This window comes from Chrysemys picta, chromosome 10 (assembly GCF_011386835.1).
Source record: "Chrysemys picta bellii isolate R12L10 chromosome 10, ASM1138683v2, whole genome shotgun sequence".
NCBI classification, from domain to species: Eukaryota; Metazoa; Chordata; order Testudines; family Emydidae; genus Chrysemys; species Chrysemys picta.
The window spans coordinates 81,545,144-81,570,224 of NC_088800.1; the positions used below are offsets into that span (position 1 = coordinate 81,545,144).

The window sequence follows — 25,081 nt, forward strand, 5'->3', positions numbered from 1 at the left end:
GAGACTGATCTACAGCAGACGTTTGCATTTTTGTCCGGAAGATCTTGTCGTCATCAAATTCTCACTCACACACTTCTCTTCCCAGGAGATTGTGCACAGCATCTGCTGGTGCGCAGGGGCTGGGTCCTGCTCTCCGCGCTGCTCCTGGAGTGATGGAGTCACTCTGCATCTGCGAGCAGAATACGGCCCCTCGCTCGGCATTTGGCCTGTGCCTGTCTCGTGGAAGTGGTGTGCGCCCGCGTGGGGCTGCTGTCTGACAGACCGTTCTGTATCTCTACAGCGGGATGCTGCCCTACCTCCCTCACTTCCCAGCTGAACGCGCCGGGCTCAGTGCTGGGGGATTTTGTAACGTTCCTTTAGTCACCAATGATCGTTCCAGCCAGGACCTTTCAATGGGCCTTGCCCATCGTTGGCCTTCATGGCTGCCCATAGCCTGAGCTTTGCCAAACCCCTGCAGCGGAGTTCAATGCGCCTGTCCTCTGCCCCGCAGGAGCCGTTGTTCGGGATGCTCACCGCGCCACTGGCATCCCCGCTGACCCAGTTGGAGGAGGAGCTGGTGCAGGAAGCGCTCAGTCTGTTCAAACTGGTAGGTTGGTGTTCACAGCATCTCCTGGCCTCATCCCCAAGGCCTCTGGTTTGTCCTTGCGGCCTGGGGATTGCAGAGGGAAGGGAGCAAGGCTCCGTCCAGCCAAGGGGTGGGAGGATTCATGGCTAATGGGCATAAGTCCATAAATCAGTTTGGGCTAGAGGCCTGGGATGCCCCCTCAAGTCCTGCCTCCAGCCCCTGATCCCTGGCCTGACTCTGCTGACCTGGCCATAGGCACATGCTCAGAGGGGCCTTTCAGCAGGGATGGAGAAAAAAAGACCACCAGGAGTTCACAGCATTGCTATGGGACCTCGTGGCTTCTCCAGCACCAGCCCAGCGCCCATGACGGGTGATGCTAAAGATCTTGACCCACCATCTCCAAAGGGGTGAAACCAGCCCACTCAGAGCCCTGTCCCCTCTCAGGGATGGGGAGTGACACTGCACCAGGGCAGGCTGGGCACAAAGGCAGGTGCTGGGACCAGCAGCTGCAGCCCGGATGGCTCCATGGAGATGGGATGATGCCTCCCAGGAGAAAAATGTCTGGGGGCGCCCCTGGAAAGAGGGGGGAGGCCTGTCTGTGTTGGGGGAAGGGAAGGAGAGATTTCTGACCGTTGCTCGGTATCCCACATCTCCTGGCCCCTCTCCCGGCGGTAGATTCTGCGCTTCATGGGCGACCCGCACCTCGGCGGCACCCCGGAGAGCCTGTTTGGGAACTACATCGTGCAGAAGGGGCTCTGGGCGCCGGGCCTGCGGGACGAGATCCTGGCTCAGATCGCTAACCAGGTGTGGCGCAACACCAACGTCAACAACGAGGAGCGGGGCTGGCTCCTCCTGGCCGCCTGCCTCAGCGGCTTTGCCCCCTCTGCCGGCCTGGAGAAACACCTGCTCAAGTGAGCACTGGGGCTGGGGAGAGGTCGTGACGGGAGCCCATGGGACAGGGCTGAACATCCCTCTGATGGTCCCAGTCTTGGGCTCCTTCTAGCCCCCTTAGCTGCCAGCGAACCCTATGGGAATCAAGGGCATCCGCACATACAGCTCCTCCACAGGGCTCAAACCTGCAACCCTCCGCCCCAAAACCTCTGGCTTGTACCCCTTGAGCTAAAGCAGAACCTCCTTTAGCTGTGCGGCAGCAGTAGGCTATTGTAATCCCTGGGCTGGCCTCTAGGGGGAGACATCAGCACTCACACTAAGCGCAGGGTATTCCATCAGCACCTGGAAAGGTTGGGGCTGTTGGATGCGCAGCCGGAGACATGCCCCTGCCTCGCGGCTCCATCAGGGCTTCCAGGTGACCCGGGGCGTTGCCTGGAGAGCGCGAGTCAGTGAAAGTCAAAGGAGGTTGGGTCCTGCTCCATTGTGCAGATGCGTGTCCTGCTGGCCCAGTCCCCTCCCACGGCGTCCATCCTTCCTGTGTAGGTTTGTTTCCGACTACGCCTTTGATGGCTACAAGCCGGTGTGCCAGCACAAGCTGATGCAGGCCATGCTGAGGTCCCAGCTTGGCCCTGAGGCGGCCCGGGCCTACCCACCGTCGCTGCTTGAGTGGACAGCCAACAGGCAGAGAGCAAGCATGGCCTTGGACGTCTACTGCTTCAACGGTGAGGGGCCTCTGGGACGAACCCAGGGGCCTTGGGTCAAGACTCAGCCTGGAGGGGTCAGGGGGATTGAGGGCGGCTGCAGGGAGAGGTGATGCCACTGCCCTGGTGGGCCAGACACTGGTGGGCCTGGCTGGCACCCCGCGCACACCCCCATGGCTCAGTGGGGGCTCACGGGGGTTAGTGAAGACAGAACGTGGCCCAGAGTCTGGGCTCTTGGGGGTGGATAAAGCCAGGATCTTGGGGAACCGGCCCCAGAGTGCGGGGGCGTGGGGGAAGCAGGGAGGCTGGTGGCTGGGCCACTGCGCTTGCAGGGGAGATCGGGACTGAGAGGCAGAGGCAGACTGGGAAGCGATGTGCAAGGGGAAAATGGGATGGGGGGTGAGGGAGTGGGGGCGCAGTAATTTGGGGGAGTCCAACATTTGGGTGCACCCCAGCCCTCATTTAGCCTTAACCATCCTCTGTGTCCATCCCTTCCCCGGGCCCTTCTTTCCCTGCCCAGCTCCGGGGGCAGTTTTGCCAGTGTGCGCTCACTGCCCCACGTACCCAAACAGACTCCAGGTGGGGGGTGCGTGGGTCGGGGTTGGGGTTCGGCTGCTCGGTAACATGCAGCGATTTGACCGTCTGCTCTTAACTTCTCAGGTGACTACTTCTCCTGCCCCATCCATTCCTGGAGCACAGGGGAGGAGCTAGCAGGGGACGTGCTGAAGCACAGGTAGGGGGGCTTTGGCCCTGCTGGGGACGGCCGGCATCCCGACCACCTGCCCCATGGATCTGTCTGCTCCGTTTCCCACAGGGACTGTGGAAGCCCTTGGCCCACGCTGTGCTAGGCAGAGCCGGCTAGGCTGGGGCTCTCTAGTCAAGTAAGAAGCAGTGACTAGCTAACGCTACACAATTTGGATCCAGAGTCCCAATGGGCAGGGTGCATATGGATCTGGGGCCCGAGGGGGCTGGTTCAGGCCCCATCTCTAGTCATATGCAGCCCCTCGGGCGCAAAGCAATGAGCCCTTCCCCAGCAGGGCCATGGGCTATCGCAGCAGCTGCTGGCTGTGGAACTGGTGGGCCCTGGTTCTATTTCGGCAGCTGTGGGTGCGTGTTGGGGTCTCGATGCATGGAGGGCCAGGGCCAGGGCCTGGCCTAGTGGTGGGGTTGAGCAGGCAGGGCTCCCCCCACGAAGGCCTGCCCTGGGCCTGCTCTGTCTCCTCCTCGCTGCGTCCCCCCTCAGGAGTGCGCTCTCCTGGCTCAGACGCTGTGCTTTGCCGGCAGGGGGCTGACGGAAGGCTGGAGGGGCTGGTCCATCTCCATGAAGGATGGTGCCCAGTGGGCCGAGCTGGCTGGCCACGATTACATCCTGGACCTCGTTTCCGACCTGGAGCTGCCCAGGGGCTTCCCCAAGCAGAAATCTTATTTCATCGTCGCTTCAGAGGGGGTGGACAAGGGCAGCAGCGCTGCCAGCACGTAGGTATCCGGGGATGCTGAATAGCCTAGAGGGGAGAGTCTGGCCGGGCCCGGGGACCCATGAGCTCCCAGCGGCTGTAGGGGAGGTCAGAACCCCAGATCCCCAATGTGCAGACCTATTCCAGAGCCGCTTGGAGCATCTGGATGCCCTTCACAGCAGCTCTGCTTTTAAAGGGACAGCGACCAGAGCTCTGGGCCCCTTTGAAGCTCCGGATCATTCAGCTGCATAGTGTGCAATATACGTACCATTGCATGCCCTGCAAATGCTTTCTGAGAGGCGTGAGGTGTGGCCATCAGAAGGAGGCGTGGCCAGAAGAGGGGGAGTGGCCTCTGGAGGGAGGTGTGGCCTCTGGAGGGAGCGGAGCATAGGACTGGGAGCCAGGAACAGCTGGGATTTTATCACAGCAGGGCCACTGGCTCGCTTTGATCTTAGGCGCCTGGAAGGGCAGAACTCTTGCGAGATCCGGAGTGTTTGGGCAGGGTGGGACGAGCGCCCACTGCCAGACCCTCAGCCTAGCCCTGCCTCAGAGCCGGCTGCACGCAGGGTCTCCATCTCAGCGCGTCTCCAGCCGCGATGATGCCAGCAGCCGCCGGCAGTCACCAGCAGATGAAGAGAAAGCAATGAAGGGTGGAGATTAAACAGCTGTTCCCTCTTTATGCCTCCTCCCACTTTTTTCTCTGTAGAGTATTCGGACAAGGCTTGGATTCGGACGAGGAAGTCCCGTCTCCCCCACTCACAAAGGCCCCCACTCTGCCGCCTCCAAACACCCCTGACTCAGATGGATATTACAGTCGTGGTAAGAGTCAAACTCACCTTCCTACAGCCTTCTCCCCCCAGACTGGGCCCCTCTTTCCACGGACAGAGCAGTGCAACTCCCATTCACTTCAGGATCCAGCTCAAAATCATCTTGGCCTGGGGTTTTAGAAAAAGGCAACCCTTCCCATAATGCACCTGACCACTCCTGGTCTCTGTAGGGGAACGGAGGCGTTGAGGGCCCTCCTGACCCGATGCCCTGAAGCATGAGATTTGGTCACCCCCGCTTTAGCCTGCAGAGATGTTGTCACCATGGCCATGGAATTATCCAGCTATAGACTCTGGAGTGCAGGGAGTTTCGCGGTTACGGGCCATTAGCCCATGAACCCGGGAAGCGTTTGGAAGAAGGAGGCACTAGTCAGCCAACACCTTCCTCTTCGGCTAACTCTTCCTCTGCCTGTTGTGACCCCGCCAGCAGATTCCGACACCGTCAGCGAAGCTCGAACACACAAGGGGTTGGATCGTTACCTGGACAGTCTGTTTGACCCGGTCCTGTCCTATGGGAATGGGGTAAGGACAGTTCCCTGTTGGGAATGAGAGGAAGGACGGCTGGGGCTTGGGAGCCCGGCCCTACTTCACGGGGGTGTCATTAAGGACTGTGAGGGGCCCAGCGACTAGGGAAATGGGGTCCAGGCAAGGACCATAGATAGATCAAGGGAGTCCCTGTCTTAACTGCAGCAGTTTCCCCCCAGGACCCTTAGGCGCTTGGGTGTAAGAAGGGAACGAACCACAGCAGAAAACTCTTTGGGGCTAGATTCATGGGGCAGCCGAGTCTATGTTTGCTAGCCAGGCCCCCTGCCCAGTGTCAGCAAGGCTGGCGGGTTTAATCTGCTGTCTCTGCCGAATGGCTTAAGCACCAGGTTGGAAGCACTGCAGCTTTAAGTCTCTGGCACTTAAGCACCTGTGTGGGCCCCTATGATCCCACAGCTCTTTGGTGAGAATCCGAGCTGGGTGGCCTCTGTTCTCCCACTTCCTTTCCCACCCCAGAGGTGGCTGCATTTCCATAGCAGGGGTGGCCCTTTGGGAGTGGCATGAAAGCTGCTGTATAAATGTCACCCGCTATTATGTTACTGGAGTTTTTTCTTCTCTCTTGTGCTGTGCCAGGTGGCAGGCCCCGGGAAGGGGATCAGTTACATTGCAGTTGAGAGGGCCGGATGGAGCCATCACCCTCATCTAGGCAGAACCATTAGGTGGGCTCCCCGAATGGGGGCATGGGGACGAGTTACCCCGGGAGAAGCTAGGAGGCATGAAACCTCAGTTGTTACGACCCCTCAGCCGTATTGGCTTTTGGCTCCCTACCTGTCCATTGCGATTGCAGCGTTAGTGGGGAAGGAGCTGTCACTCGATCTCCCTGGCCTGGATGTTCCCTGACACTCGTCTGCTGTGGCTGGGATCACTTTCCAGCCTGCCACCAAGGCTCCTGCCCCTGCCACCCTCGAACCTTTGTTTGCTCTGTTCCCGCCTCTCTCCCGTGCCAGGACTTGGAGAAGCCGGCTGCTGTCTCCCGGAAGATGAAAGGAGGAGGCCGAGTAGGAGGTGGGGGCAGCAATGTGGACCAAGGCAGTGCTAGAGCACCCATGGAGATGCCCCAGCAGACTGGTGAGTGTGGGCAGAGCCTCCTGGCCTTGCACAGGGCAATGCCTGCCAGAGCAGGACTCTGCAGGGCGCAAGGCTCCTGGGCTCTATTCCCAGCTCTGCCACGGGCCTGCTGGGTGACCTTAGGCAAGTCACTGCCCTGCTCTGGGCCTCAGTTTCTCCATCTGCACAGTGGGGATGATGATCATAATAATCATAATACCTAGCTCATGCCTAGCACTTTTCATCCATGGATCTAACTCGCATTACACAGAAGGGCAGGATCACTGTCCCCATTATACAGATGGGGAAACTGAGGCATGGGAGGGGAAGTGACTCGCCAAAGGTCATTCAGCAAAGCAGTGGCAGAGCAGAGCCGGAACTTGAACCCAGGTCTAAGTCTCAGTCCAGTGTCCTATCCACTAGGTTGCACAGCTGGGAAGGGCGAGGGCAGGTGTGTGGATGTGTGAGATCTGTGGCCAGAAGGAGCTGCAGGGAGACTGCTTGCCCTGTGCCTGTGAGCAGAGGGCTGCTTGTGTTAGGGGACTCTGAACACACCTAGGGGTGGCTACTACAGCGCCGAGAGAAGCTATAGGGGTACACTAGGGCCAGATTTCCACAGGGAAGTTGTAATCACTAGGAAGGGGAGTCTAGCCCCTTCCGTCCCACCTGATTTCAGTGGGGCTGGCTGGCTCAATGACCATGGGGCCTTCCCCTTCTGAGGCTTGAAATGAGTCTTAACTACCCACGTCCCCACTCCACCCCCAGCTTTGAGGTGATTGGCTGAAGGCTGGGACTGGAGTAATGGTGGGGGGGCTTCAGTGGGGTGTGTGGAGATCTCAGCCTGCCAGCCAAGGGCAGTCCCGTATCCCTCCCACGAAGAGGGGTGGTGCCCAGAACGCAGGCGCCTCTGGGAGCAACAGGCCCATATTAATGCACCCAGGACGGTCGGATGGGCCGTGAGCGAACCGTCCTGCTGCAGAAAACGCGGCTCCTCGGCACACGGTACAGACAGGATCCAGCCCTGGCTAGTAAGGGGTGGCAGCGCTGTGAACCAGCGTGGGGCCTTCAGCCAAGGAAGGGTGGAGAGGGTCCCTTTGAAGCCACGGTCTAGAGGGGTCAGGTGAGAGCAATGCAAGGTGCTCCCCTGTCCCTGGGCTGCGCACCCTGTCCCCGCTTTCCCAGCCACTCTGTCCTCTCCAGGTCCATGCCCTACACCCGTCACCGTGGTACCTGAGCCCCAGCGAGGCTGTGTGCACACTTCCAGGCTCCCGCGTTTGCTGGACTGCCCCCTTCTCTGCGCACGCCCAGGCAGCAGCTCTATCCGCCGGCCTTTGGCAGGCGCTTCCGTTTCTGGTTTCACCCCAGCTCCCTCCTCTTTGCATTTGCAGGTTTGCAGGAGCCCGGCTTGGTGCCGCAGCGCGACCACATCAAGCAGCAGGCCCTGCTCCGGGTCAGTGGGGCCGGGGACTTGGGGGGCACAGTAGGGGGCAGCGCTGAGGTGTAAAGCACATGCAGCAGCATGTCAGTACTGCAGGAGCTGTGGGGCTTTTCCCTTGCCGATTCTAGTGCCTTAGTTCAAAATGTGTCAGATCCCTGCCCGGGATAGTGACTGGGGCGCTGGGGCGGGCAGAGGCCCCAGGCACTAAGGGGCGGTAGAGATGACAGGCCACAAGGACTCAGGGGTTTAACACTCCCCTCCCATCCCAAGCGGAATGTGGTTGGGGCTGGAGATTTGGGGCAGCCTTGGAGGAAGGGGGCCTGGCCACTGGTTCGCATCTCTGTCTTGCCCTGTGGGAGCACCGGGGATGAGCGAGGGGGTGTCTGAGGATACGGTGGAATCCGGCCATGGGGCAGCGCGCAGCCTGTGCTCACACCCGCTCCCTCATTTCGGCGGCGCAGGCTCGTCAGATCACCAGGCAGCAGCAGCAGGCGGACGGCACAGTCTCCCCCAACGCCTCCCAGGCCACCAGCCCCAGATCTGCCAACCAAGCCCCCAGCACAGTCCAGAGCGCGCCCGGCACGGCACTGCCGCCGCAGGTGGGTCTGTCTCATGTGCCCCTGCTGGGGGGGATGGGAACACACCCAGCCTGCGTTCAGAGCAAGAAGTTAACCATATGGCCCTAAAATCCCTTTTCTCCACTGGGAGTGTCAAGACGAGCAGGCAAGGGATTGAGTTCTAGGACGTTACATCTGGATGCCGGCCCTTTTATAGCCTTTCCCTGAGGTCTAATGAGCCCAACCCAGCCCCGGTGAGGAGTAGAACAGGGCTGGACAGGACCCTGCGTCTCTTGGCAGATCACGTGTCCCCCTCCCTGGGGGCGGCTGAGCCCTGAGAAGGTGTGAGGCTGCCCTCCAGGGAGGCCGAGTGCTGCCGGATGGCAGGCTCCCAGGCAGGGTCATAGTTTCTCCCATCTCATTCTTCTCTCACAGGCTGGCATGGCCCCAGCCCTCTTTTATGGACCCTCCCTGGAGCTGTGTGTCCTGGGGGTGAGGAGAGAAATAGAAACCCCAGGGAGTGGGGGAGATGGACTCCCCACGGAGTGACTGCTGGCCCCAGTGCGGTGCTAGGAGTAGCCTTTTCTTTGTACTGAAAGTGAATTTAGGGCTGGCGTATTGCACCGCTGTGGGTTCGGCTCCGGTGGCGGCAGGCTCAACAGAGTTCCCTCTGCCACTAGTCTCAGGTCTAGAGCTGCTAGGAACACATGAAGACCAAGGAAAGAAACACGGACATTCACAAGAACAATGTCTAATATCTTTTATCAATTGTATTAACGCTACCAACAGCGTTATGAGCATCCAAGGCTAGATACATCCTACATCTATCCAGGCACAAATTATAGCTACAGTTGTACTCACCTCCTCCTAGAGAGTGTTAGAGTCTGACAGGGCTCTCCTGGATTATCAGGAGAGGGAAGGTTTCTGCTGGAGTTTTCCCATAGGAAGCTCAATTTTCCCACTCTGGGCACCCTCTTTTATCAGGCGATTCTGTCTGTACCTCATCCTCTGCCCCTGTGTGTGAAAGTATCAACCCTCTTTTTCCTTATTTGTATTGTGTCTCCCCAGAATATGGGGGTACCCTGCTTCCCATAGGTTGTGTGTAGTTCCTTTTATTCTCATTAGCATGTGTGACGAACTGGGACTGTTCTTACTGGGGTGTGTGAATGCTGAGAGGGGAGTGTGGCTAGGATAGTCTGCATTGGGGGATGGGAGTCTGCCCGAAGGCGAATACCTGAGCGTGTAACATGAGAACCCAGGAAGGGGTTGGAGGCCAGGTGACACCTTGGCCCGGGAAACTGAACAAAGGGTGTGGGAGGGGTCGCTGAAGGCAGAGTGCTGGAAGCGGGCTGGAGAGAGGGCTGGGAGGCAGAGATGGCTCTGACCCCCCAAAGGGGGGTGGGCTGGGATGCCCTGGGACCCCAAGCTGGACCTAACTGAGGGGGGCCCTGTGGTCTGTGCCTGCAAGACCTGTCTTGGACTGTATTCCTGTCATCCAAATAAACCTTCTGCTTTACTGGCTGGCTGAGAGTCATGGTGAATCGCAGGAAGCCAGGGGTGCAGGGCCCTGAGTCCCCCAATACTCCGTGACAGCATGGACCTGTATCCGGCGGTTAAGGCCCGTGTTCGAAAAAAATGTGCGGCTAGAGCATTTTGTGATCTAAAATTAATCTTACGGCTAATTTTTCACAATACCATCCCTTGGCACTTCTCTTCCCGTAACTTTATGACATTGGGTCATTCTTCGGTCACTTACTTATGCAAGCGTTTCTTACCTCTAAGGCCTTGTCTGGCTAAGCTAAAATCTTACAGGCCTCAGCCTGTAGGCCTGGCGTTTCAGCCCTCCTTATCTAATGCATACTTATCCCTTGACTGCTGATCAGGCTTATATGTCTATAATCCTAACCTCACACAACACCCAGTACATGAGTAATCAACTAAAGTAATTGGCTATGTAGGGGACCCTGTGCCACAGGGAGTCAGGTAGGTGACTCGGGGAGTCGGTGCTGGCCCCAGTGTGGTGCTAGGGGACCCTATGCCGCAGGGAGGGGGATAGGTGACAAGTAGCCAGTGCTGGCCCCAGTGCCCCAGAGTGGCCGTGGGGGTCACTCTCCCTTTGGAATCAGCACTGACCCCAAGCCCCCAGCTTGGGGAGAGAAAAGCGAGGTCCTGACCTGTGGTGACAATTCAAGCCCCTCGAGGGGTCACAGCCTGTGGGCTCCCTGAGCTCCGCTCTGTGCTCTCAGCTGAAGGGGCTCCGTTTCGTTTCCTGCCCCCCGCTGTTGGGTGGTGGGGCTGCGCGCTGGGAAAGGCTCCAGTGTGTGCTGCCTCCCGGAGGTCTTGGATCCTGGGGGGTGCCCAGATTCCACCTGCTCACGCTAGTAATAATGACTCAGCTCCAGGCAGCTTTCTATGGTGGAAACGTTACGATGGAGCCTTAACCGCCCTCCTCCCCGTACCCCCCATTGCTCTGGGAGGACGTTTAAGACCCCAGGGCAGACAAGGAAAGACAAGGCATTTACCATCTAACCTGGGCCAGAATTGCCTTTCTGCCTCCATGCTTGTTCTACAGTGCACGGGGCTGCTTGGCACCCTCCCACCCTAGAGGCAGCTGCATTTTGGGAGCGGGGGTGTGAAACGATCCCTGTACACTTTAAAGTGCTCTGGAATCCTTTGGGGTGAAAGACCCTATTGAAACAGAAGCCACCGTAGCAGCTGGACAGCCCTGCCACATCATGGCCACCCTTCGCCGAGGCAGTTTCCATGGCTGCTAAAGCCAGAAGGAATCACATAGTCTGGCCTGCTGCCTAGCACAGCACTTCCCCCAAATAATTCCTAGAGTGGCGCTTCAGAAACCCATCCCGTTAATGCCTGTTGATGTAACACACTCCTTCTCCTTCCCCCTGGCCAGAGGACAGCTGTGAGCGGGACACCAGCCAGGACGGCGGCCTTCTTGCAGAAAGCCGGTAAGGGATCAATCACAAATACAGCCTCCCCTGGAGAAACCTGTCTTGGGTTGAGATCTCACCCTCCACCTCCGCAGGGACACTGAGAGCAGCTTTCTAACCCTTTCCAGCCCCGAGCTTGCGGCTGTCAGGGGATGCTGATGCCACGCTCAGGTGCATAGTGGTGCCATGAGCTAATGTGGCAGCGCTTGCCTTTAGAGACCTGGGTTCAAATCCTGGCTTAGCACTGAGGGGAGCCTGGCTTTGGGTCTAGTTCCCATTGGTGTGGTTTGCTGCTATTATTTGAAAATGACCCGCCATAGGACTGGGAGTGCAGGAGGGCTGTGAGTGGGGGGTGAGGGGCGTCAGCAGAGCGGGTGGGGGGAGCCCAGGACAGGTACAGGTGCTCCAGCTAAGGTTTTGGGGCAGACAAGGGAAGGAAGTTGGGACTAGCTGGGGGTGGGAACGGCAGGTCAGACCTGGGAAGCATTGACAGAGCTGGGGGTGGGGCTGCAGGCCTGGGGAAAGCGTGAGGTGTGACAGGAGCTTGCACAGTCTCTGGCTGGAGCCCCAAGCTCTCTCCCGGCACGTGACAAACACTTGAAGGGAGCAAAGAGCTGCGCAGACACCTGTGTCTGCTCTGCAGGGCGTGTCCCAGAGCCTAGGCCAGGGTGGTGGAAGACTCCTGCGAAGATGGAGCTAGAAGCCCAGCAGGGAGAGGCGGCCCAGGTGGCACTGGGCTCGTGCATGGTGCTGGACAGAAGTCTAGGGTTACCATATTAAAAAGAGGACACTCCACGGGGCCCTGGCCCCGCCCCTTCCCACCCCGGCCCCGCCCCAACTCCGCCCCTTCCCCAAAGTCCCCGCCCCAACTCCACCCCCTCCTCTGAGAGCCCCGCATTCCCCCTCCTCCTCCCTCCCAGCCACGCGAAAAAGGCTGCCCGAGCGCTACCGGTTTCACGGTTTGCCGGGCAGCCCCCAGACCTCCAGACCCTGCGACCCGGGCCGGGCGCTTCCCCAGCGCAGCCGGAGCCCGGGAGGGGAAGTGCCCGGCTGGGGGCGCAGGGTCTGGAGGTCCGGGGGCTGCCTGGCAAACCGTGAAGCCGGTAGCGCTCGGGCAGCTCGGCTCTTCAGCTACACAAAGCTGAGGTGTCTGGGGGGAGCAGCAGCAGCCGCCGCCGCAGCGGGGAATCCGCCTGCAGCTCACAGCCGGAGCCGCTCAGGTAACAGGGCCGGCTCCAGGCACCAGCTTAACAAGCAGGTGGTTGGGGCGGCCAAGGGAGAGGGGCGGCACCTGTGGCAATTCAGGGGCGGCAGGTCCCTCACTCCCTCTAGGAGCGAAGGACCTGCCGCTGAACTGCCGCCGCCGATCGCTGCTTTTTTTTTTTTTGCTTGGGGCGGCAGAAATGCTGGAGCCGGCCCTGTCGGGTAAGCAGGGGACTGGGGCGGGGATGCCGGCCTTTTCCCGGACATGTTCGGCTTTTTGGCAGTTCCCCCCGGACAGGATTTGAGCACCAAAAAGCCGGACGTGTCCGGGACAATCCGGACGTATGGTAACCCTATGAGAAGTCACAATTGTAGCCTGAGCCTTGCAAACCAGAGCAGGAGCCTTTCCCCACCTTCGAGGGGGGTGGGGGCCGGATTTCAGGGCTGGAGCCTACCCCCCCCTCCTTGAGATTCTCAACCCAGCCTCCTGCTTGCTTCCTCCCTCCACGACAGCTCCTGCCTCCAGGCTGCGGGCCGGCGAGCTGGTGCGGCCGGCCAAGCTGAGCTCGCAGCACTTCCCCGAGCCCACACAGCACATTAAGAACATCATTAAGCAGTGCCAGCGGCCCGCCAGGCTCCCCGAGCCCATCAGGTGAGACCCTGCGCCGCCAGAACTCGGATCTCCTGCCCGAGCCCCTGTGGACATCAGCGTCTGATGCTGGGCTGGAGTGGAGCTCACACCCTTAAAGCTGCAGGGACAGCAGCTGGGTTGCATTTCCCAGCCATGCATTAGCAGCAGCAGGGCTGGTTGGGCTCCCTGGATGATGCACTGGCTGGGAGGCTGTGATCTCCCTGCAGCGACAGAGTCCCAGCAACGGTAACAGTCTGTTGCTGGCTCAAGGGGCAACCCCTTTAGCTCAGGGGATGAGGACTCATGCATATCTCTACACACACACACACACACACACACACACACACACACACACACACACACACACACACACACACACACACGCTGCTCACTGACCCTGCTCTGGCCCCTGGCTGTTTGTCCCTGCAGGAAGGAAGGTGGGAAGGTCTTTGTGAAGAAGATGGATCCCCATGAGGAGGCCATGATGATCTTAAAGGGGCAGATGTCAGTGGGGCCGGGCCCCCCAACAGCCGCTCCGGTACGACAGCGCTGATCGGAAGGCACAGGTGGCCGTGCTCCCTGTCGATAACCTGGGGCGCTGCGGGGTGTGGACGGGGAGGTCCAGCTGCTGGCCTGGCGAATGCAGGGGCACGGGGTGCTGCTCCGCAGTCGAGCATTCAGAGTCCCCACCAGCTGGGGATCAGAGTCAGGGCTCCCAAGGAGAGCATGATCCCCAGGCCGGCCACTGCCTGGGCTGAACCCCAGTGCTAGCTGGCAGGGCACCGCACGGGCCAGTGAGTGTCCCCCGCTCCTGCTCATGACTGTGATGAGGGAGAGCCCCCCAGCCCGGGGAAATGGCCTCACAGGAAGTTGGTCTCCACCTCTGTGTTGTAGGTGGCCAAGGAAGCAGTAGCCATGGTGAAGCCTGTTAACAGCACCAAGAGGCCTTCGCCGCCATCACCAGCCGCTGTTCCCTCACCGGCTGCCACGGCCAGGTCTTCTCCAGTGTCGCCTCCAGGTAACAGCACAAGAGGCAGCGCAGCTTCATCTCCTCTGGGGTTCAGGGCTGGATGCCGGAGCGTCACGCTGTCCTGCCAGGTTCTGAAGGAGAGGGCTGGGCAGGTGGCTTCCCCCAGCCGGCAGCACATTGCCAGGACCCAGCTGGAAGGTGATGGGAAAGCCCTTTGTTACTGGAGGGCCGAGGAAGCTTAGCCTGGCCTGTCCAAAGGCTGAGATGCCGCTGAGACCATCAGCAGAGACCATCCTATGCAGCGCCCTAGCAGCACTGCCAGAGAGGCTGTACCCCAGTGTACAGAGGAGCCCAGTAGAGAACTTAGCCCTATGGAGGTCTCACACCGCTGCCATCTGGCTTTCAGAATGGCTCCAAATCTGACCTGTCTGGACCCTCCGACCCCACTCAGTGCTGCCCCCAAACGTTGATCCTTTTTGCATTGATTTGTTCATGCGATTTTGCAAAAGTTTAGGAAAAGTATCTGAGAATCCTGAGCCCCTGGGTGGGCCTGTTAAAGAACTCACCATCAACTGCGACATGTTAGGCAAACGAGGCGGTAGCTATACAAACGTGAGGCAATCAGACACCACGGGGATGGGCGTGGGGTGAGAAGCTGATGGAGCAGAGAGCAGCAAGGACAAAGGGGCGTCCCAGAGAGCCTAGAAGAACGGGTAACTTGCACCCCATGAGATCTCCTTCGGGCTACTGGGGATGTAGGTTGCACCTGGGGGCAGACATCCCTAGTAAGAGAGTTTGGCCGAGAGTCAGGGAGTCTAGCGGTACATGGCCTCGCACGTCATCCGACCCATAGACTTTTGTGGCCGCCAAGTTAGGGAACCTGCTGGAGTTAGTGAATGCAAATCTGCAGAGCCAGGAGGCCCAAGACATGAATCCGGGTGGGCAGCGAGCAGTTGCCATTCTGTCCCAGAGCGCCTCTGCTCAGCAGCGAGGTGAGGGGCCCAGGATATTTTCAGAGGATGGGGTTTCCCTAGCAGTGAGGGCTAGGCAGGATGAAGTGACCAGAGCTCTGGATCCTCATGTTTCAGGGCATATGATCGATTCCCCCGATGAGATCAGGAAGCAAAGCTCCCCCCATGAGAGAGTATCAAACCATTTCTGAAGAGGGGTTAAGCCAAGCTCCTGATGGTTTATGGCCATGAAAGATCCCCTGGTATCTTCTGCAAGAGTTGAGCCTGGCATCAAAGGGCAAAACCCTGATGCCCTGATTAAATTCCCCCTTGAGTAATGACATCCTGCTTCACTAAACCCCCCCTGCAATTTCAGTTGGACACGGCCTTCCCCATCACTTCATGTATTAAACAGTTGCTGTTACACACCTGCTGCCTTCCATTCCAGAGGTGGCTGTATTTCAGTGGTGGGTGAATTCTGAGTGGTGTTTCTATGTGCTCTTACACAGCTGCCACCTTCCATCCCAGAGGTGGCTGCATTTTAGTGGTGGGTGAACCGATCCTTGTGTATCATCTTAACTTTGTAAGGTGCGTTGAGATCCTTCAGGATAAAAGATGCACTATAAATCCAAGAGAGCGTTAGTCTGGGCACGATGTGGAACAGGAGAGAAGGAACAGGCTGCACAGTATCCCAGCACCAATACATACCAGATCCCATGGGGGCAGAAACTTGTAGGCTTTGCCACACATGTAGCTGCACTGATACCAGCCCCTGGTGGAAGGCTGGTGCAGTGGTTAGTGCACTGGCCGGAAACCCAGGTTCAGTTTCCTGTTCTGCTACAGACTTCCTGTGAGGGACCTTGGATAAGTCACTTAGTCTTTCTGTGCCTTCGTTCCCCCTGTAGTGACCATAGCACTGCCCTGCCCCCTAGGAGGTTGGGAGGAGAAATGCACTGAAGGCTGCGAGGTGCCCAGATGCTACGGGATAGGAGGCAGGTTAAGTAGGTTGGCTAGATAGCGTAGGCCTGATTTGCCCTGGTGCAGTAGGAAATAACTGTGGCCTAGCCAATGGGCTGCCCCCTGCATCCACAGGAACTCATAGACTCATAGACTTCAAGGTCAGAAGGGACCATTATGATCTTCTAGTCTGACCTCCTGCACAACGCAGGCCACAGAATCTCACCCACCCACTCCTGTAATAAACCCCTAACCTATGTCTGAGCTATTGAAGTCCTCAACTTGTGGTTTAAAGACTTCAAGGTGCAGAGAATCCTCCAGCAAGTGACCCGTGCCCCACGCTGCAGAGGAAGGTGAAAAACCCCCAGGGCCTCTGCCAATCTGCCCTGGAGGAAAATTCCTTCCCAACCCCAAATATGGTGATTGGCTAAACCCTGAGCACGTGGGCAAGACTCACCAGACAAACACTCAGGAAAGAATTCTCTGTAGTAACTCAGATCCCACCCCATCTAATATCCCATCACAGGCCATTGGGCATATTTACCTGCTAATAGTCAAAGATCAATTAATTGCTAGAATTAGTTTATCCCAGCATACCATCCCTTCCATAAACTTATCAAGCTTAGTTTTGAAGCCAGATATGTCTTTGCCCCCACTGCTCCCCTGGGGAGGCTGTTCCAGAACTTCACTCCTCTGATGGTTAGAAACCTTCGTCTAATTTCAAGTCTAAACTTCCTGATGGCCAGTTTACATCCATTTGTTCTTGTGTCCACATTGGTACTGAGCTTAAATAATTCTTCTCCCTCCCTGGTATTTATCCCTCTGATACATTTATAGAGAGCAATCATATCTCCCCTCAGCCTTCTTTTGGTTAGGCTAAACAAGCCAAGCTCTTTGAGTCTCCTTTCATAAGACAGCTTTTCCATTCCTCGAATCATCCTAGTAGCCCTTCTCTGTACCTGTTCCAGTTTGAATTCATCCTTCTTAAACATGGGAGACCAGAACTGCACCCAGTATTCCAGATGAGGTCTCACCAGTGCCTTGGATAACAGTACTAACACCTAACTCAGCTGCCTGTGAGCATTCTGCCCCCAATCTCTTTTCAGTCACAGTCTCCCGGGAGCTCCCGGCCGAGCGCGAGCAGGTCCAGACGCAGCTGCACCGGTGCTGCAGCGAGGAGTTCTACGCCTACCGCAACGTGTCCTGGAAGATATACATCCGGAAGGAGGTACTTGTCTGGGGCACAGCTCCACACAGCCGCCTCCTCCCTCTCCTACCAGACCCACCCGGCCAGCGGAAATCAGCGCCCAGGCCAGACCCTGAGCCCCAAAAGAACTGGCCTGAAAAACTACCCCTTGTCTGTTTCTGTGAGGGAACAGTGCCATCTAGTGGTTGTTAAGGTGCAAGCGCCCCCTAGGAGGAGAAAGTGCATTTCAGGGTCCGTTTTCTCCTTAGGAACTTATGTTCCAAACAGATCCAGCCTCCGTGGGATTCTTTAGAAGGGGAGGGGAGCTTGCAAGGCTGTGATATTGAGTGAAAGAGAGTGGAGAGGTGTTACTGTGGATATGGCAGGAGACCCCAGAGCAGAAGGGCTCACTGCCTTCTGTGGGAGGGGGTGTCGTTAACCTGAGTGGTATTATTACGATTTATGAATGATTTGTTATTGTGGTAACTCCCAGAGGTTCCAGTCAGGGATCAGGTCCCCACTGTACTAGAGGCCATCTATATCACGTCACAGGCAGGCCCATTCCTGCCTCTCAGATGTAGTGAATCAGTGAAACTTTCCCTCAAAGGGACGTGGTCAGGGAGTTTAGGCCTAAAATTTAAGTTCTTTATTAAAATAAAAAAGATTCACAGCCCCCTGTGTTATTAACAGAGAGAGTTTTGTGCGTCTTCCCGTCTTTAACTGCAGTATTCGCCGACGCGTTCCCTGGTAAGTGAATAGAAGTGAAATTGACTAGCCTTGGGGTAACCTTTTCAAAAGTGCCTAAAAGCCTAAGTCCTGTTTTCCAGAGTGGCCGAGGCACTTCAGATTCCATGGGACGTGAGTGCTAAGTTACGCAGGCGCTTTGAAAATGTCACCCAGAGTTCCTGTCCTGCTTTGAATGTAATGGAGGAATGAAATAAAGGGCCTAAGCAGTGAAAATCCTGATCTCAGCAGCTAGTAACACAAACTGAGGGAATTGTTCACTAACGGATCCTTCCGCACCTGACCATGCCCCTCTGATCTCTTTCCTTGCAGGTGTTCTATCCAAAAGATAACTTCAACAACCCGTTGTTGCTGGATCTCATTTTCAGACAGGTGAAGTTCCAGGCTCTAAATCCAGAGCTTTTCCTGCTGTAGAGTTGTCTGTATTATAAGAGCAGAGGGATAGTTTCCGGCTTAAAGTCCAGGGCTGGGAATCGGGACTCCTGGGTTCTGTTCCTGGCTAGGTCACAAACTTGCCGTGTGAACTTGAGCGAACCAGCCCCTCTCCCTATCTCCCTCTCCCCATATGTACTGCAGGGACAGTTCCCCACAGGGGAGTTGCGAGGGCTAAAAAACATTTGGAAAATGCCTTGAGATCCTCAGCAGGGAGCACTTGAGAAAGTCAGAGCATTGTCAGCTCCGTCTGCTTGTATTCCCTCAAAGTCTGGTCAGGGTGTAGGCGTGCTGTGGAATCATGGGTTCAGCCAGACCCTGGAGTAGGAGGAACCCAGACCCATAGATGTGCAAGGTGACTTCTGTTTCCCAGTCTGTCCTTCTGCAGGAAATGCCTCCCCTTACTCAGCAACGCCTCTGGGAGCCAGCAGCCTCCCCGCCCTGTTCCAAGCACAGGCCACGCAAACTGTAGTGGCTCAGAACTACTTATTCACTTGCCTAGGGCTTGGCCTTGTTCACAAAAGGAATGTACAATCCAACCCATGCCTTGTCCCTAGGCTGGGTTGCTCCCAAGGTTCCTCCCTGAGGACAGCTCAGCCCACACCCTAGGTCCTCTGTAAAGAGCCACTCCCACCTCTGTTAAATGCAGGTGGGTTCGGGACCCACTGAACCTTTTCCCAGCAGGATTGACACCTGGGAGTGGTGTGTTTCAGGCAAACTCTGCCCTTTGCAGCCCATTCAGCAGCAGGATTGAGAGGCTTCAGGGAGGCTGGGCCAGTGTTCCTGACCCCTGCACTGTGGCAGCCAATGGGTGTGGGACAGGGCTTACAGGAAGGAGTCAGTGAGGCTGCATCAGGGACACGGAGGCCTCGGCCCTGAAGCTCCTAACCTCAACGTGGTGGGTTCCCCCCTCAGATCTTCCACGACACGCTCTCTGACGCCTGCCTCAGGATCACCCCGGAGGAGCGGCTGCGCATGAGATCCCTCTTCGGTAATGCCCAGCCCTGCCCACTGAGTCCTGCGTCACGCCGAGGGGCTGGCCTCCCCACCGCTGGGGGCGATGGCCTCCTCTCTCCAGCCCGACTTCCCTGCTCTTCCTTGGGGCAGGGGATGTCTAGTGCGTAGGGCAAAGCTGCCCTCCTGGAAGGCGACGGGAGGTTTGCCATCGGGTGCAGTGAGGCCGGGTTTGGCCCCCGCAGCCTTTCACCTCCTGGGCCAGGGTTTAGTCTGAGCTGGGACTCGAATGTCACAAGTTCTGCTTGTGTTTGGCCTGCCCTGGGCATTAAGGGGTCTCCCAGCCCCCGTGGGAAGGTTGGGTCCCCGGCAGCGACAGGGAGCTGTTGTCTTGTGCGCTGGTGGGAAACGCCTGCTCTGTCCCATGCTGGCTGGGCCGTACCACAGCAAGGAGCAGAGCTCATACCCCCATGGGGAAGTCCTTGTTCTCCAGCTGGACCCCCATGCCCAGATTCCCTTGCCCCAGCAGCAGATCTGCTTTGGCCGGGGAGGGGGAGCCAGCACCTGACATCTCTCGGGGGGGTGGGGGGGCGTGTGTTTCTCACCACAGCGGAAAACAAGCTGGACTCATTCAGCCCGGTGGCCGACGACAGCGTTAAGAAGGAGATTGTGATTGCAGCCCGGGACGGCTGGGAGGTTTACTTCGCACGCCTCTTCCCCGCCACGGTAAGGGCCTGCCGCACGCCCAGCATGGGGATAGTCCAGGGGCTGGGACAGGTCTCAGCAGCAGACCCTGATGTAGTACGGTGTGATGCCCCTGCTGCCCGTAGCCGCTGCTCTGTGCTGGCCAGGGGATGCAAACCTCCTGCCAGGGACTGTCAGATCGTCCACAGGCCTGAGGCCGTTGTGGATTTAGAGACAGAATTGTCAGTGCTCCTGGGCTCCTTGGGGTGAATCAGGCAGGTTCCCTGCATTTCCCAGCGGAAAGTCTCTGCCCAGCACTGCTGCCGTGCCAGTCCAAGAGGGCTCATCGCTGCACGGAGTGGGTGCTGAGATTCATTGGTTTGTCCTTCTATCCCCAGGGCAGCGTTGGCACGGGGGTGCAGATCCTGGCAGTGTCCCACACGGGGATTAAACTGCTGCGGCTGGTCAAGGGCACCAACGTGCCCGGGGAGCAGCTACGGGTGCTGCGGGGCTACAGGTAAGGCCAGGGCCAGCCGGCCTCCCTAGGGCTGGAACTCCTGCGGCTCTCAGGAAGGGGATGCGAGCAGAGGAGCCAGCCCTGCGTGCATCTGTGGAGAAGGACTGGCATGTGGCTGCCAGCACCCCGCTGTGCTGGAGGGTCAGGCTGGGCACATGCTGCCTGGCATTGGCATTGGCACTGTCACACCACGCCAGGCAATTCCAGCCTCCAGCCAAGGGCCTGGCGGTTCCTTGCCAGTGAACAGGGGGTGCAGGGCTGAAGGAATTGCTTTAATGGATTCAATTAGACAGAGAGCCACTTCCCCGTGCAGATCCGGCCTGCGAGCTCCCTTTGCAAAGTGCTGTGAGCAGTAACACACACACACACACAACAACACACATGACCATACACATGCGCGCACACACACACCTGTATACACACACACACAAACATATACGCACGCGTGGATGCACAGAGACACAAATGCATATAGACACACACATGCACCTCTGTACACACCTGTATACACACAAGCCCACAGACACTCGCCTATGTACACACCGACACATGCCTACCGAGCCAGTGGGTCAGTGCCTGCGGCGCTTTGGGATCCCCAGGAGGAGAGGCTCCGAAGTGTGATTTATCCTTTGCTGAATACGGTCCCGGTGTGCATCCACTGCTCACTCCCAGTGATGGAGTAAAGGACGGGCCCCCCAGCTCTGCCCCTCACTCCTCCTGACTCCTAGTCAGCTCCATCCGAGTCCATGGCAAACAGGCAGGGTCCAGTGGCTGGAGAATATGGTGCATGGGAAGCATATGTGGTGTCTTAGTTCTGCCCTTGATCTGGCAGTAAGACTAATCTCCCCCTCGCTGCTCTGCCCAGCCCTCTGGCTTTCTCAGCTGTGCTCTCCTAGCCTGGTTTTTAACCCCGTCCTTTCCCCCCCCCCCAGCTACACTGATATCCTGTTCGTGACCATCCCCTCCAAGCAGATGCTGGAGTTCAACCTGACCAACGAGAAGCTCATCCTCTTCTCCCCCAAAGCCCCCCAGGTGAAGGCCATGATCGACTATTTCATCATGGAGCTCAAGAAGGTGAGAGGTCGACCATGGGAATGGAGGCAGAATGGCCTCTCTTGGCATCTCCCGCACCCAGTCCATGGGGCAGGGTCCCCAGCAGACACACGCTGTGGGATACTGCCCTGTCCCTCGCCCTGCTCACCTTTGCCTTAGAAAAGCTCAAGCTTTTATGCTTCTGTCTTGGTGCCAATGAGAGCCCCCTGGTCTGGCTGCCGGAGTGAATCAGCCGGAGAGCTCTACACCTCCATACAGAGCCCCAGAACCGGTCACCTGGCCACAGTTGTATATAAGTGTGTTCAGCTGAGGGTAGAGTGTGTGTGTGTGTGTGTGTGTGTGTGTGTGTGTGTGTGTGTGTGTGTGTGGCGGGGTGGAGGGGGTTGTACTCTGAGCAGGCTGTGTGTGTGTTTGATTGTGCAGTTATACTCTGTGCGCAGGGTGTGTCTTTGTGTGGTTGTATTCTGAAAGTGAGCGGGGTGTTGGATGTATGAGTGTATTCTGTGTGTGTGTGTGTGTGTGTGTGCGTGTGCGCGCAGCCCCCCGCAGCAGCCCCAAACCCAGCCCCTCTCCCACGTGCCAGGACTCGCAGTACGTGGTTGCCGTGAAGAGCTACGTTACAGATGACAGGAGCCTGTTGAGTTTCCACAAGGGGGACATCATCCACCTGCAGCCACTGGAGCAGCCTGAAAGAGGTGAGCAGCCCGGGACGCTCTCTGCTGGGAGCCACCTCTGGGGCATCACGGGGCGGTTTGCAAAGGAGAGGACAGGGGCGTCTTAGTAGGGGCCCTTTTCCCCTGCATGGGCGTGATGAGCTGAACGGGACCACCCAGCCCTGTCCTTCTGGGCCTATAACCTCCTGGGCCACCCACCCCCGATAGCATACATCAGACTGTGAATGACATCTGCTCCCCCTGTGGTGCCACTGCGCAGCCCCTCCACTGGGGCACACAAAGGGAACGCTGCCAGCCACCTCCCCAGAGAGCAGAGTGCTGCCCGGATCCTTCCCCAGCCCTGGTCGCTGTTGGGCAGCGTGGGGGGATGGAGCTGGTTGGTTGGGTGCACTTAGCCCTGCCGCAGTGCCCTGAGGCTGTCCCCTCCCCACAGACCACTGGCACGGATGTGTGGTCCGCAAGAAGGTGACGTACCTGGAGGAGCTGAAGAGGGGCACCCAGGACTTTGGTGGGTGGCTCTGGAGTGTCGTGTTGTGCTGTCCCTGCGTGAGCCCTGTCCCCCTGCGCCCATTCTCCTGCGGGGCTCTCTCCTCTGGAGCCAGCTCGCCCCGCCCCTCTGACGAAGCATGTGCTCTCCAGCCCACCCCAGGCGATGAATCCCAAGGACCCCACTGCGGCCCACATGGCCAGACCTCATTCCACTGCCCGGGGCTGGATCAAAGCACCAGGTCAGGGCGTGTAAAATATCCTCAGGGCGCTTCCTGGCCTGCCCCTTTCTGTCACTGTAACACACTGACGTAGTGTGTTGTGTCGCCCTCTAGGGGCCAGTCCATATACAGGACAAGCGCCTACTATCGCTACCAGCGAATGGAGTTCCTGCTTTACCCTGAGCTGTAGAAGCCTGTGCTTGTGGCACTGATGCTCCATCTCCCATGCACAGGCCTAAGGGCAGAGGATGCTGTCAGATTTCCAGCTGCTCCTCTAGTGGTCTCTGTGCCCAGGCTCTGGCAAGAGATTGGGGAAGCTGGACCCCTGGTGTGTCCACCAAAGAGAAACAGAGCTCCCCAGGAGAGACGAGCACATTCCAGGCCCCGAGAAACCCATTAGCACCAGCTCCCCGTGGGCATTAGCCTGAGCAGAGCGCGCTCGCCCAGATGCTCATGGGGAACGGACAGGAATCGGCACGAGTGCATCTGGAGAGGATGTCGTTATGCCATCCCAGGGGCGGTTTTGTATGGGGCACGCAGCTCCAGCGGTTGGCACTCTAGGGGGCAGGCTGAGTGCAGGGCATGGGGGTTATTTGTCCAACGGCCTCCAGACAAGCCGTTGTAGAACTGGCTGGCGTCCTAACAGCCCTATTGGCCGTGCTCTCGATAACCGCCCATAACTATAACCACATGGCCTCCTCCATGCATGGCCCGCTCCTGTATCTGGTTTGTGCATGTAATCCTGGTCCCTAGCCCGTTCAGTCTCTGGGGGGAAGCGCTAGCCAACCCCAGGCAAACAGCAGGTTGCTGCATGCAGGACAGGATGGTATATGCAGTGTGCATGGTCCCCAGACCCCTTGTTTAAGAGTGCGGTGCAAAAGCAAGCCTATGTGGGTCTCAATACCAGCCATTCCGTCAAACGCTGTGGCTGGATTTTCAAAGGGGGCTGGCTGTGTTTATGGTGATTCTGCCTGCTGAGATACGGACAATCAAATCTTGTGCTTCAGGACAGGTCTCTGCAGAGGTCAGGAAGGAACCTTCCTTCCCTTCCCTGAATGCAATCACAGCTCTGGCTATGTGATGTGTCTTTATGGGGAGTTTGCACCTCCCTAGCAAGCCCCAGGCATTGGCCACTGTTGCAGGCAGATGCTGGATTTGAGAGACGACATGTCTGCTCTAGGGTAGCAGGGTGTGGGGTGCTGGTTTGAATGGACAGGTCTAAAATGGTAGAGGAGGGAGGCAGGAAACGGGGCTGGATGGACCGATAACCGGGCCTGGTGTGGCAGGGCGGGGGTACGGGGCTGGATGGACCGATAAACGGGCACGGCGCGGCAGGGAGGGGCGTACGGGGCTGGATGGACCGATAACCGGGCCCGGCGTGGCAGGCAGGAGCATACAGGGCTGGATGGACCAATAACCAGGCGTGGCAGAGCAGGTAGGAGCGTATGGGGCTGGATGGACCGAAAACTGGGCCCAGCATGGCAGGGAGGGGTGTATAAGCCTGGCTGAAGTGTGTGTCTGAGCTCTAGGCTGTTAACGATATGTCCCGGTTCAGGGTGGAAATTCGGTGCCATCCATGGGAGGTCGGGGCGCTTCCCCGCCGAGTACGTCCAGCCTGTGGCAGCCCCAGATTTTATCCACCTGCCAGCGGACAGGAAGGAGGAGCCCAAGAACAAGCAGGGCAAGGTGGCAGCCTCGGCGGCCGTGGCAGTGGCCGTGGCCTCCACGGCCGTGGCTCAGGAGCTGGACAGGAAGATGGAGGTGAGGGACTGTCCCCAAGTAACCCTTGCAGTGCTGGAAACTGGGAGCTCTCAGAGGGCTGGGGTGGGCGGGGAGTTGGTCGGGGTGGTGGCAGGGAGGGCCTGATCCCCGGGGCTGGTTAAGCAGCTGGGTAGGAGGCTAACTGGGGAGGGAGGCATTGCAGCTGGCACAGGGTGGGCACTGATCAGTGGGCGCCAGGAGGATGCAGCCGCAGTGTCTGTCTGTAGCTTCTCTGAGGGTTAATGGCTCTAGGACCCATGGAGTCGTACGCTGGCGGCACGGGTGCGTGTTGCACCCTCTGCAGCCCATGGTCCCCCTCTCCCCAGGTGTCCCCCGTGGGCAGCGACTATGCAGAGAGCGTGGAGGAGTATGGCGGCGAGCTTCCTGGGGACAGTGCCCTGCAGGGCGGGCAGTTCCCCATGCAGGAGTTTGCCAAGAAGTATTTCCGGGAGGCGCAGAGGACAAAGACGTGAGTGCTGGCCGAGGGGAGGGGAGTGACTTTTAACCTTCCAGCCTCCAGTGACCCTGTGTACAATGAGTTTGGTGGGTCTCAGCCCAGTTCCCAGTGGGACAGTAGCCACGTCACAGAAAGCACCATCCTACGTGGCGCTAACTGACCCCGGGTTGGCATCCTGGGGCTGACTGCCCCGCTGCGGAGCTAGGCTCAGTGCCCAGCCCAAGGGCTGCCCG

The 25,081-nt window shown here is 58.2% G+C and overlaps 1 protein-coding gene across 1 annotated transcript in view; it reads left to right on the forward strand.

Annotated features, from left to right (window-relative positions):
• Positions 1–25,081, forward strand: part of LOC101949124 (unconventional myosin-XV) — an 80,424-nt gene that overhangs the window by 32,529 nt on the left and 22,814 nt on the right. The window contains exons 27-50 of the mRNA XM_065559003.1: positions 491–586; positions 1,241–1,476; positions 2,000–2,178; positions 2,818–2,890; positions 3,442–3,633; positions 4,318–4,430; positions 4,863–4,957; positions 5,926–6,046; positions 7,414–7,475; positions 7,925–8,062; positions 10,932–10,986; positions 12,685–12,823; positions 13,232–13,340; positions 13,697–13,820; positions 16,786–16,907; positions 17,922–17,981; positions 18,957–19,032; positions 19,606–19,721; positions 20,078–20,196; positions 21,129–21,270; positions 21,833–21,944; positions 22,357–22,431; positions 24,186–24,391; positions 24,718–24,860. Coding sequence (XP_065415075.1) covers positions 491–586; positions 1,241–1,476; positions 2,000–2,178; positions 2,818–2,890; positions 3,442–3,633; positions 4,318–4,430; positions 4,863–4,957; positions 5,926–6,046; positions 7,414–7,475; positions 7,925–8,062; positions 10,932–10,986; positions 12,685–12,823; positions 13,232–13,340; positions 13,697–13,820; positions 16,786–16,907; positions 17,922–17,981; positions 18,957–19,032; positions 19,606–19,721; positions 20,078–20,196; positions 21,129–21,270; positions 21,833–21,944; positions 22,357–22,431; positions 24,186–24,391; positions 24,718–24,860 — 2,903 coding nt within the window. The remainder of the gene's footprint in view (positions 1–490; positions 587–1,240; positions 1,477–1,999; positions 2,179–2,817; positions 2,891–3,441; positions 3,634–4,317; positions 4,431–4,862; positions 4,958–5,925; positions 6,047–7,413; positions 7,476–7,924; positions 8,063–10,931; positions 10,987–12,684; positions 12,824–13,231; positions 13,341–13,696; positions 13,821–16,785; positions 16,908–17,921; positions 17,982–18,956; positions 19,033–19,605; positions 19,722–20,077; positions 20,197–21,128; positions 21,271–21,832; positions 21,945–22,356; positions 22,432–24,185; positions 24,392–24,717; positions 24,861–25,081) is intronic.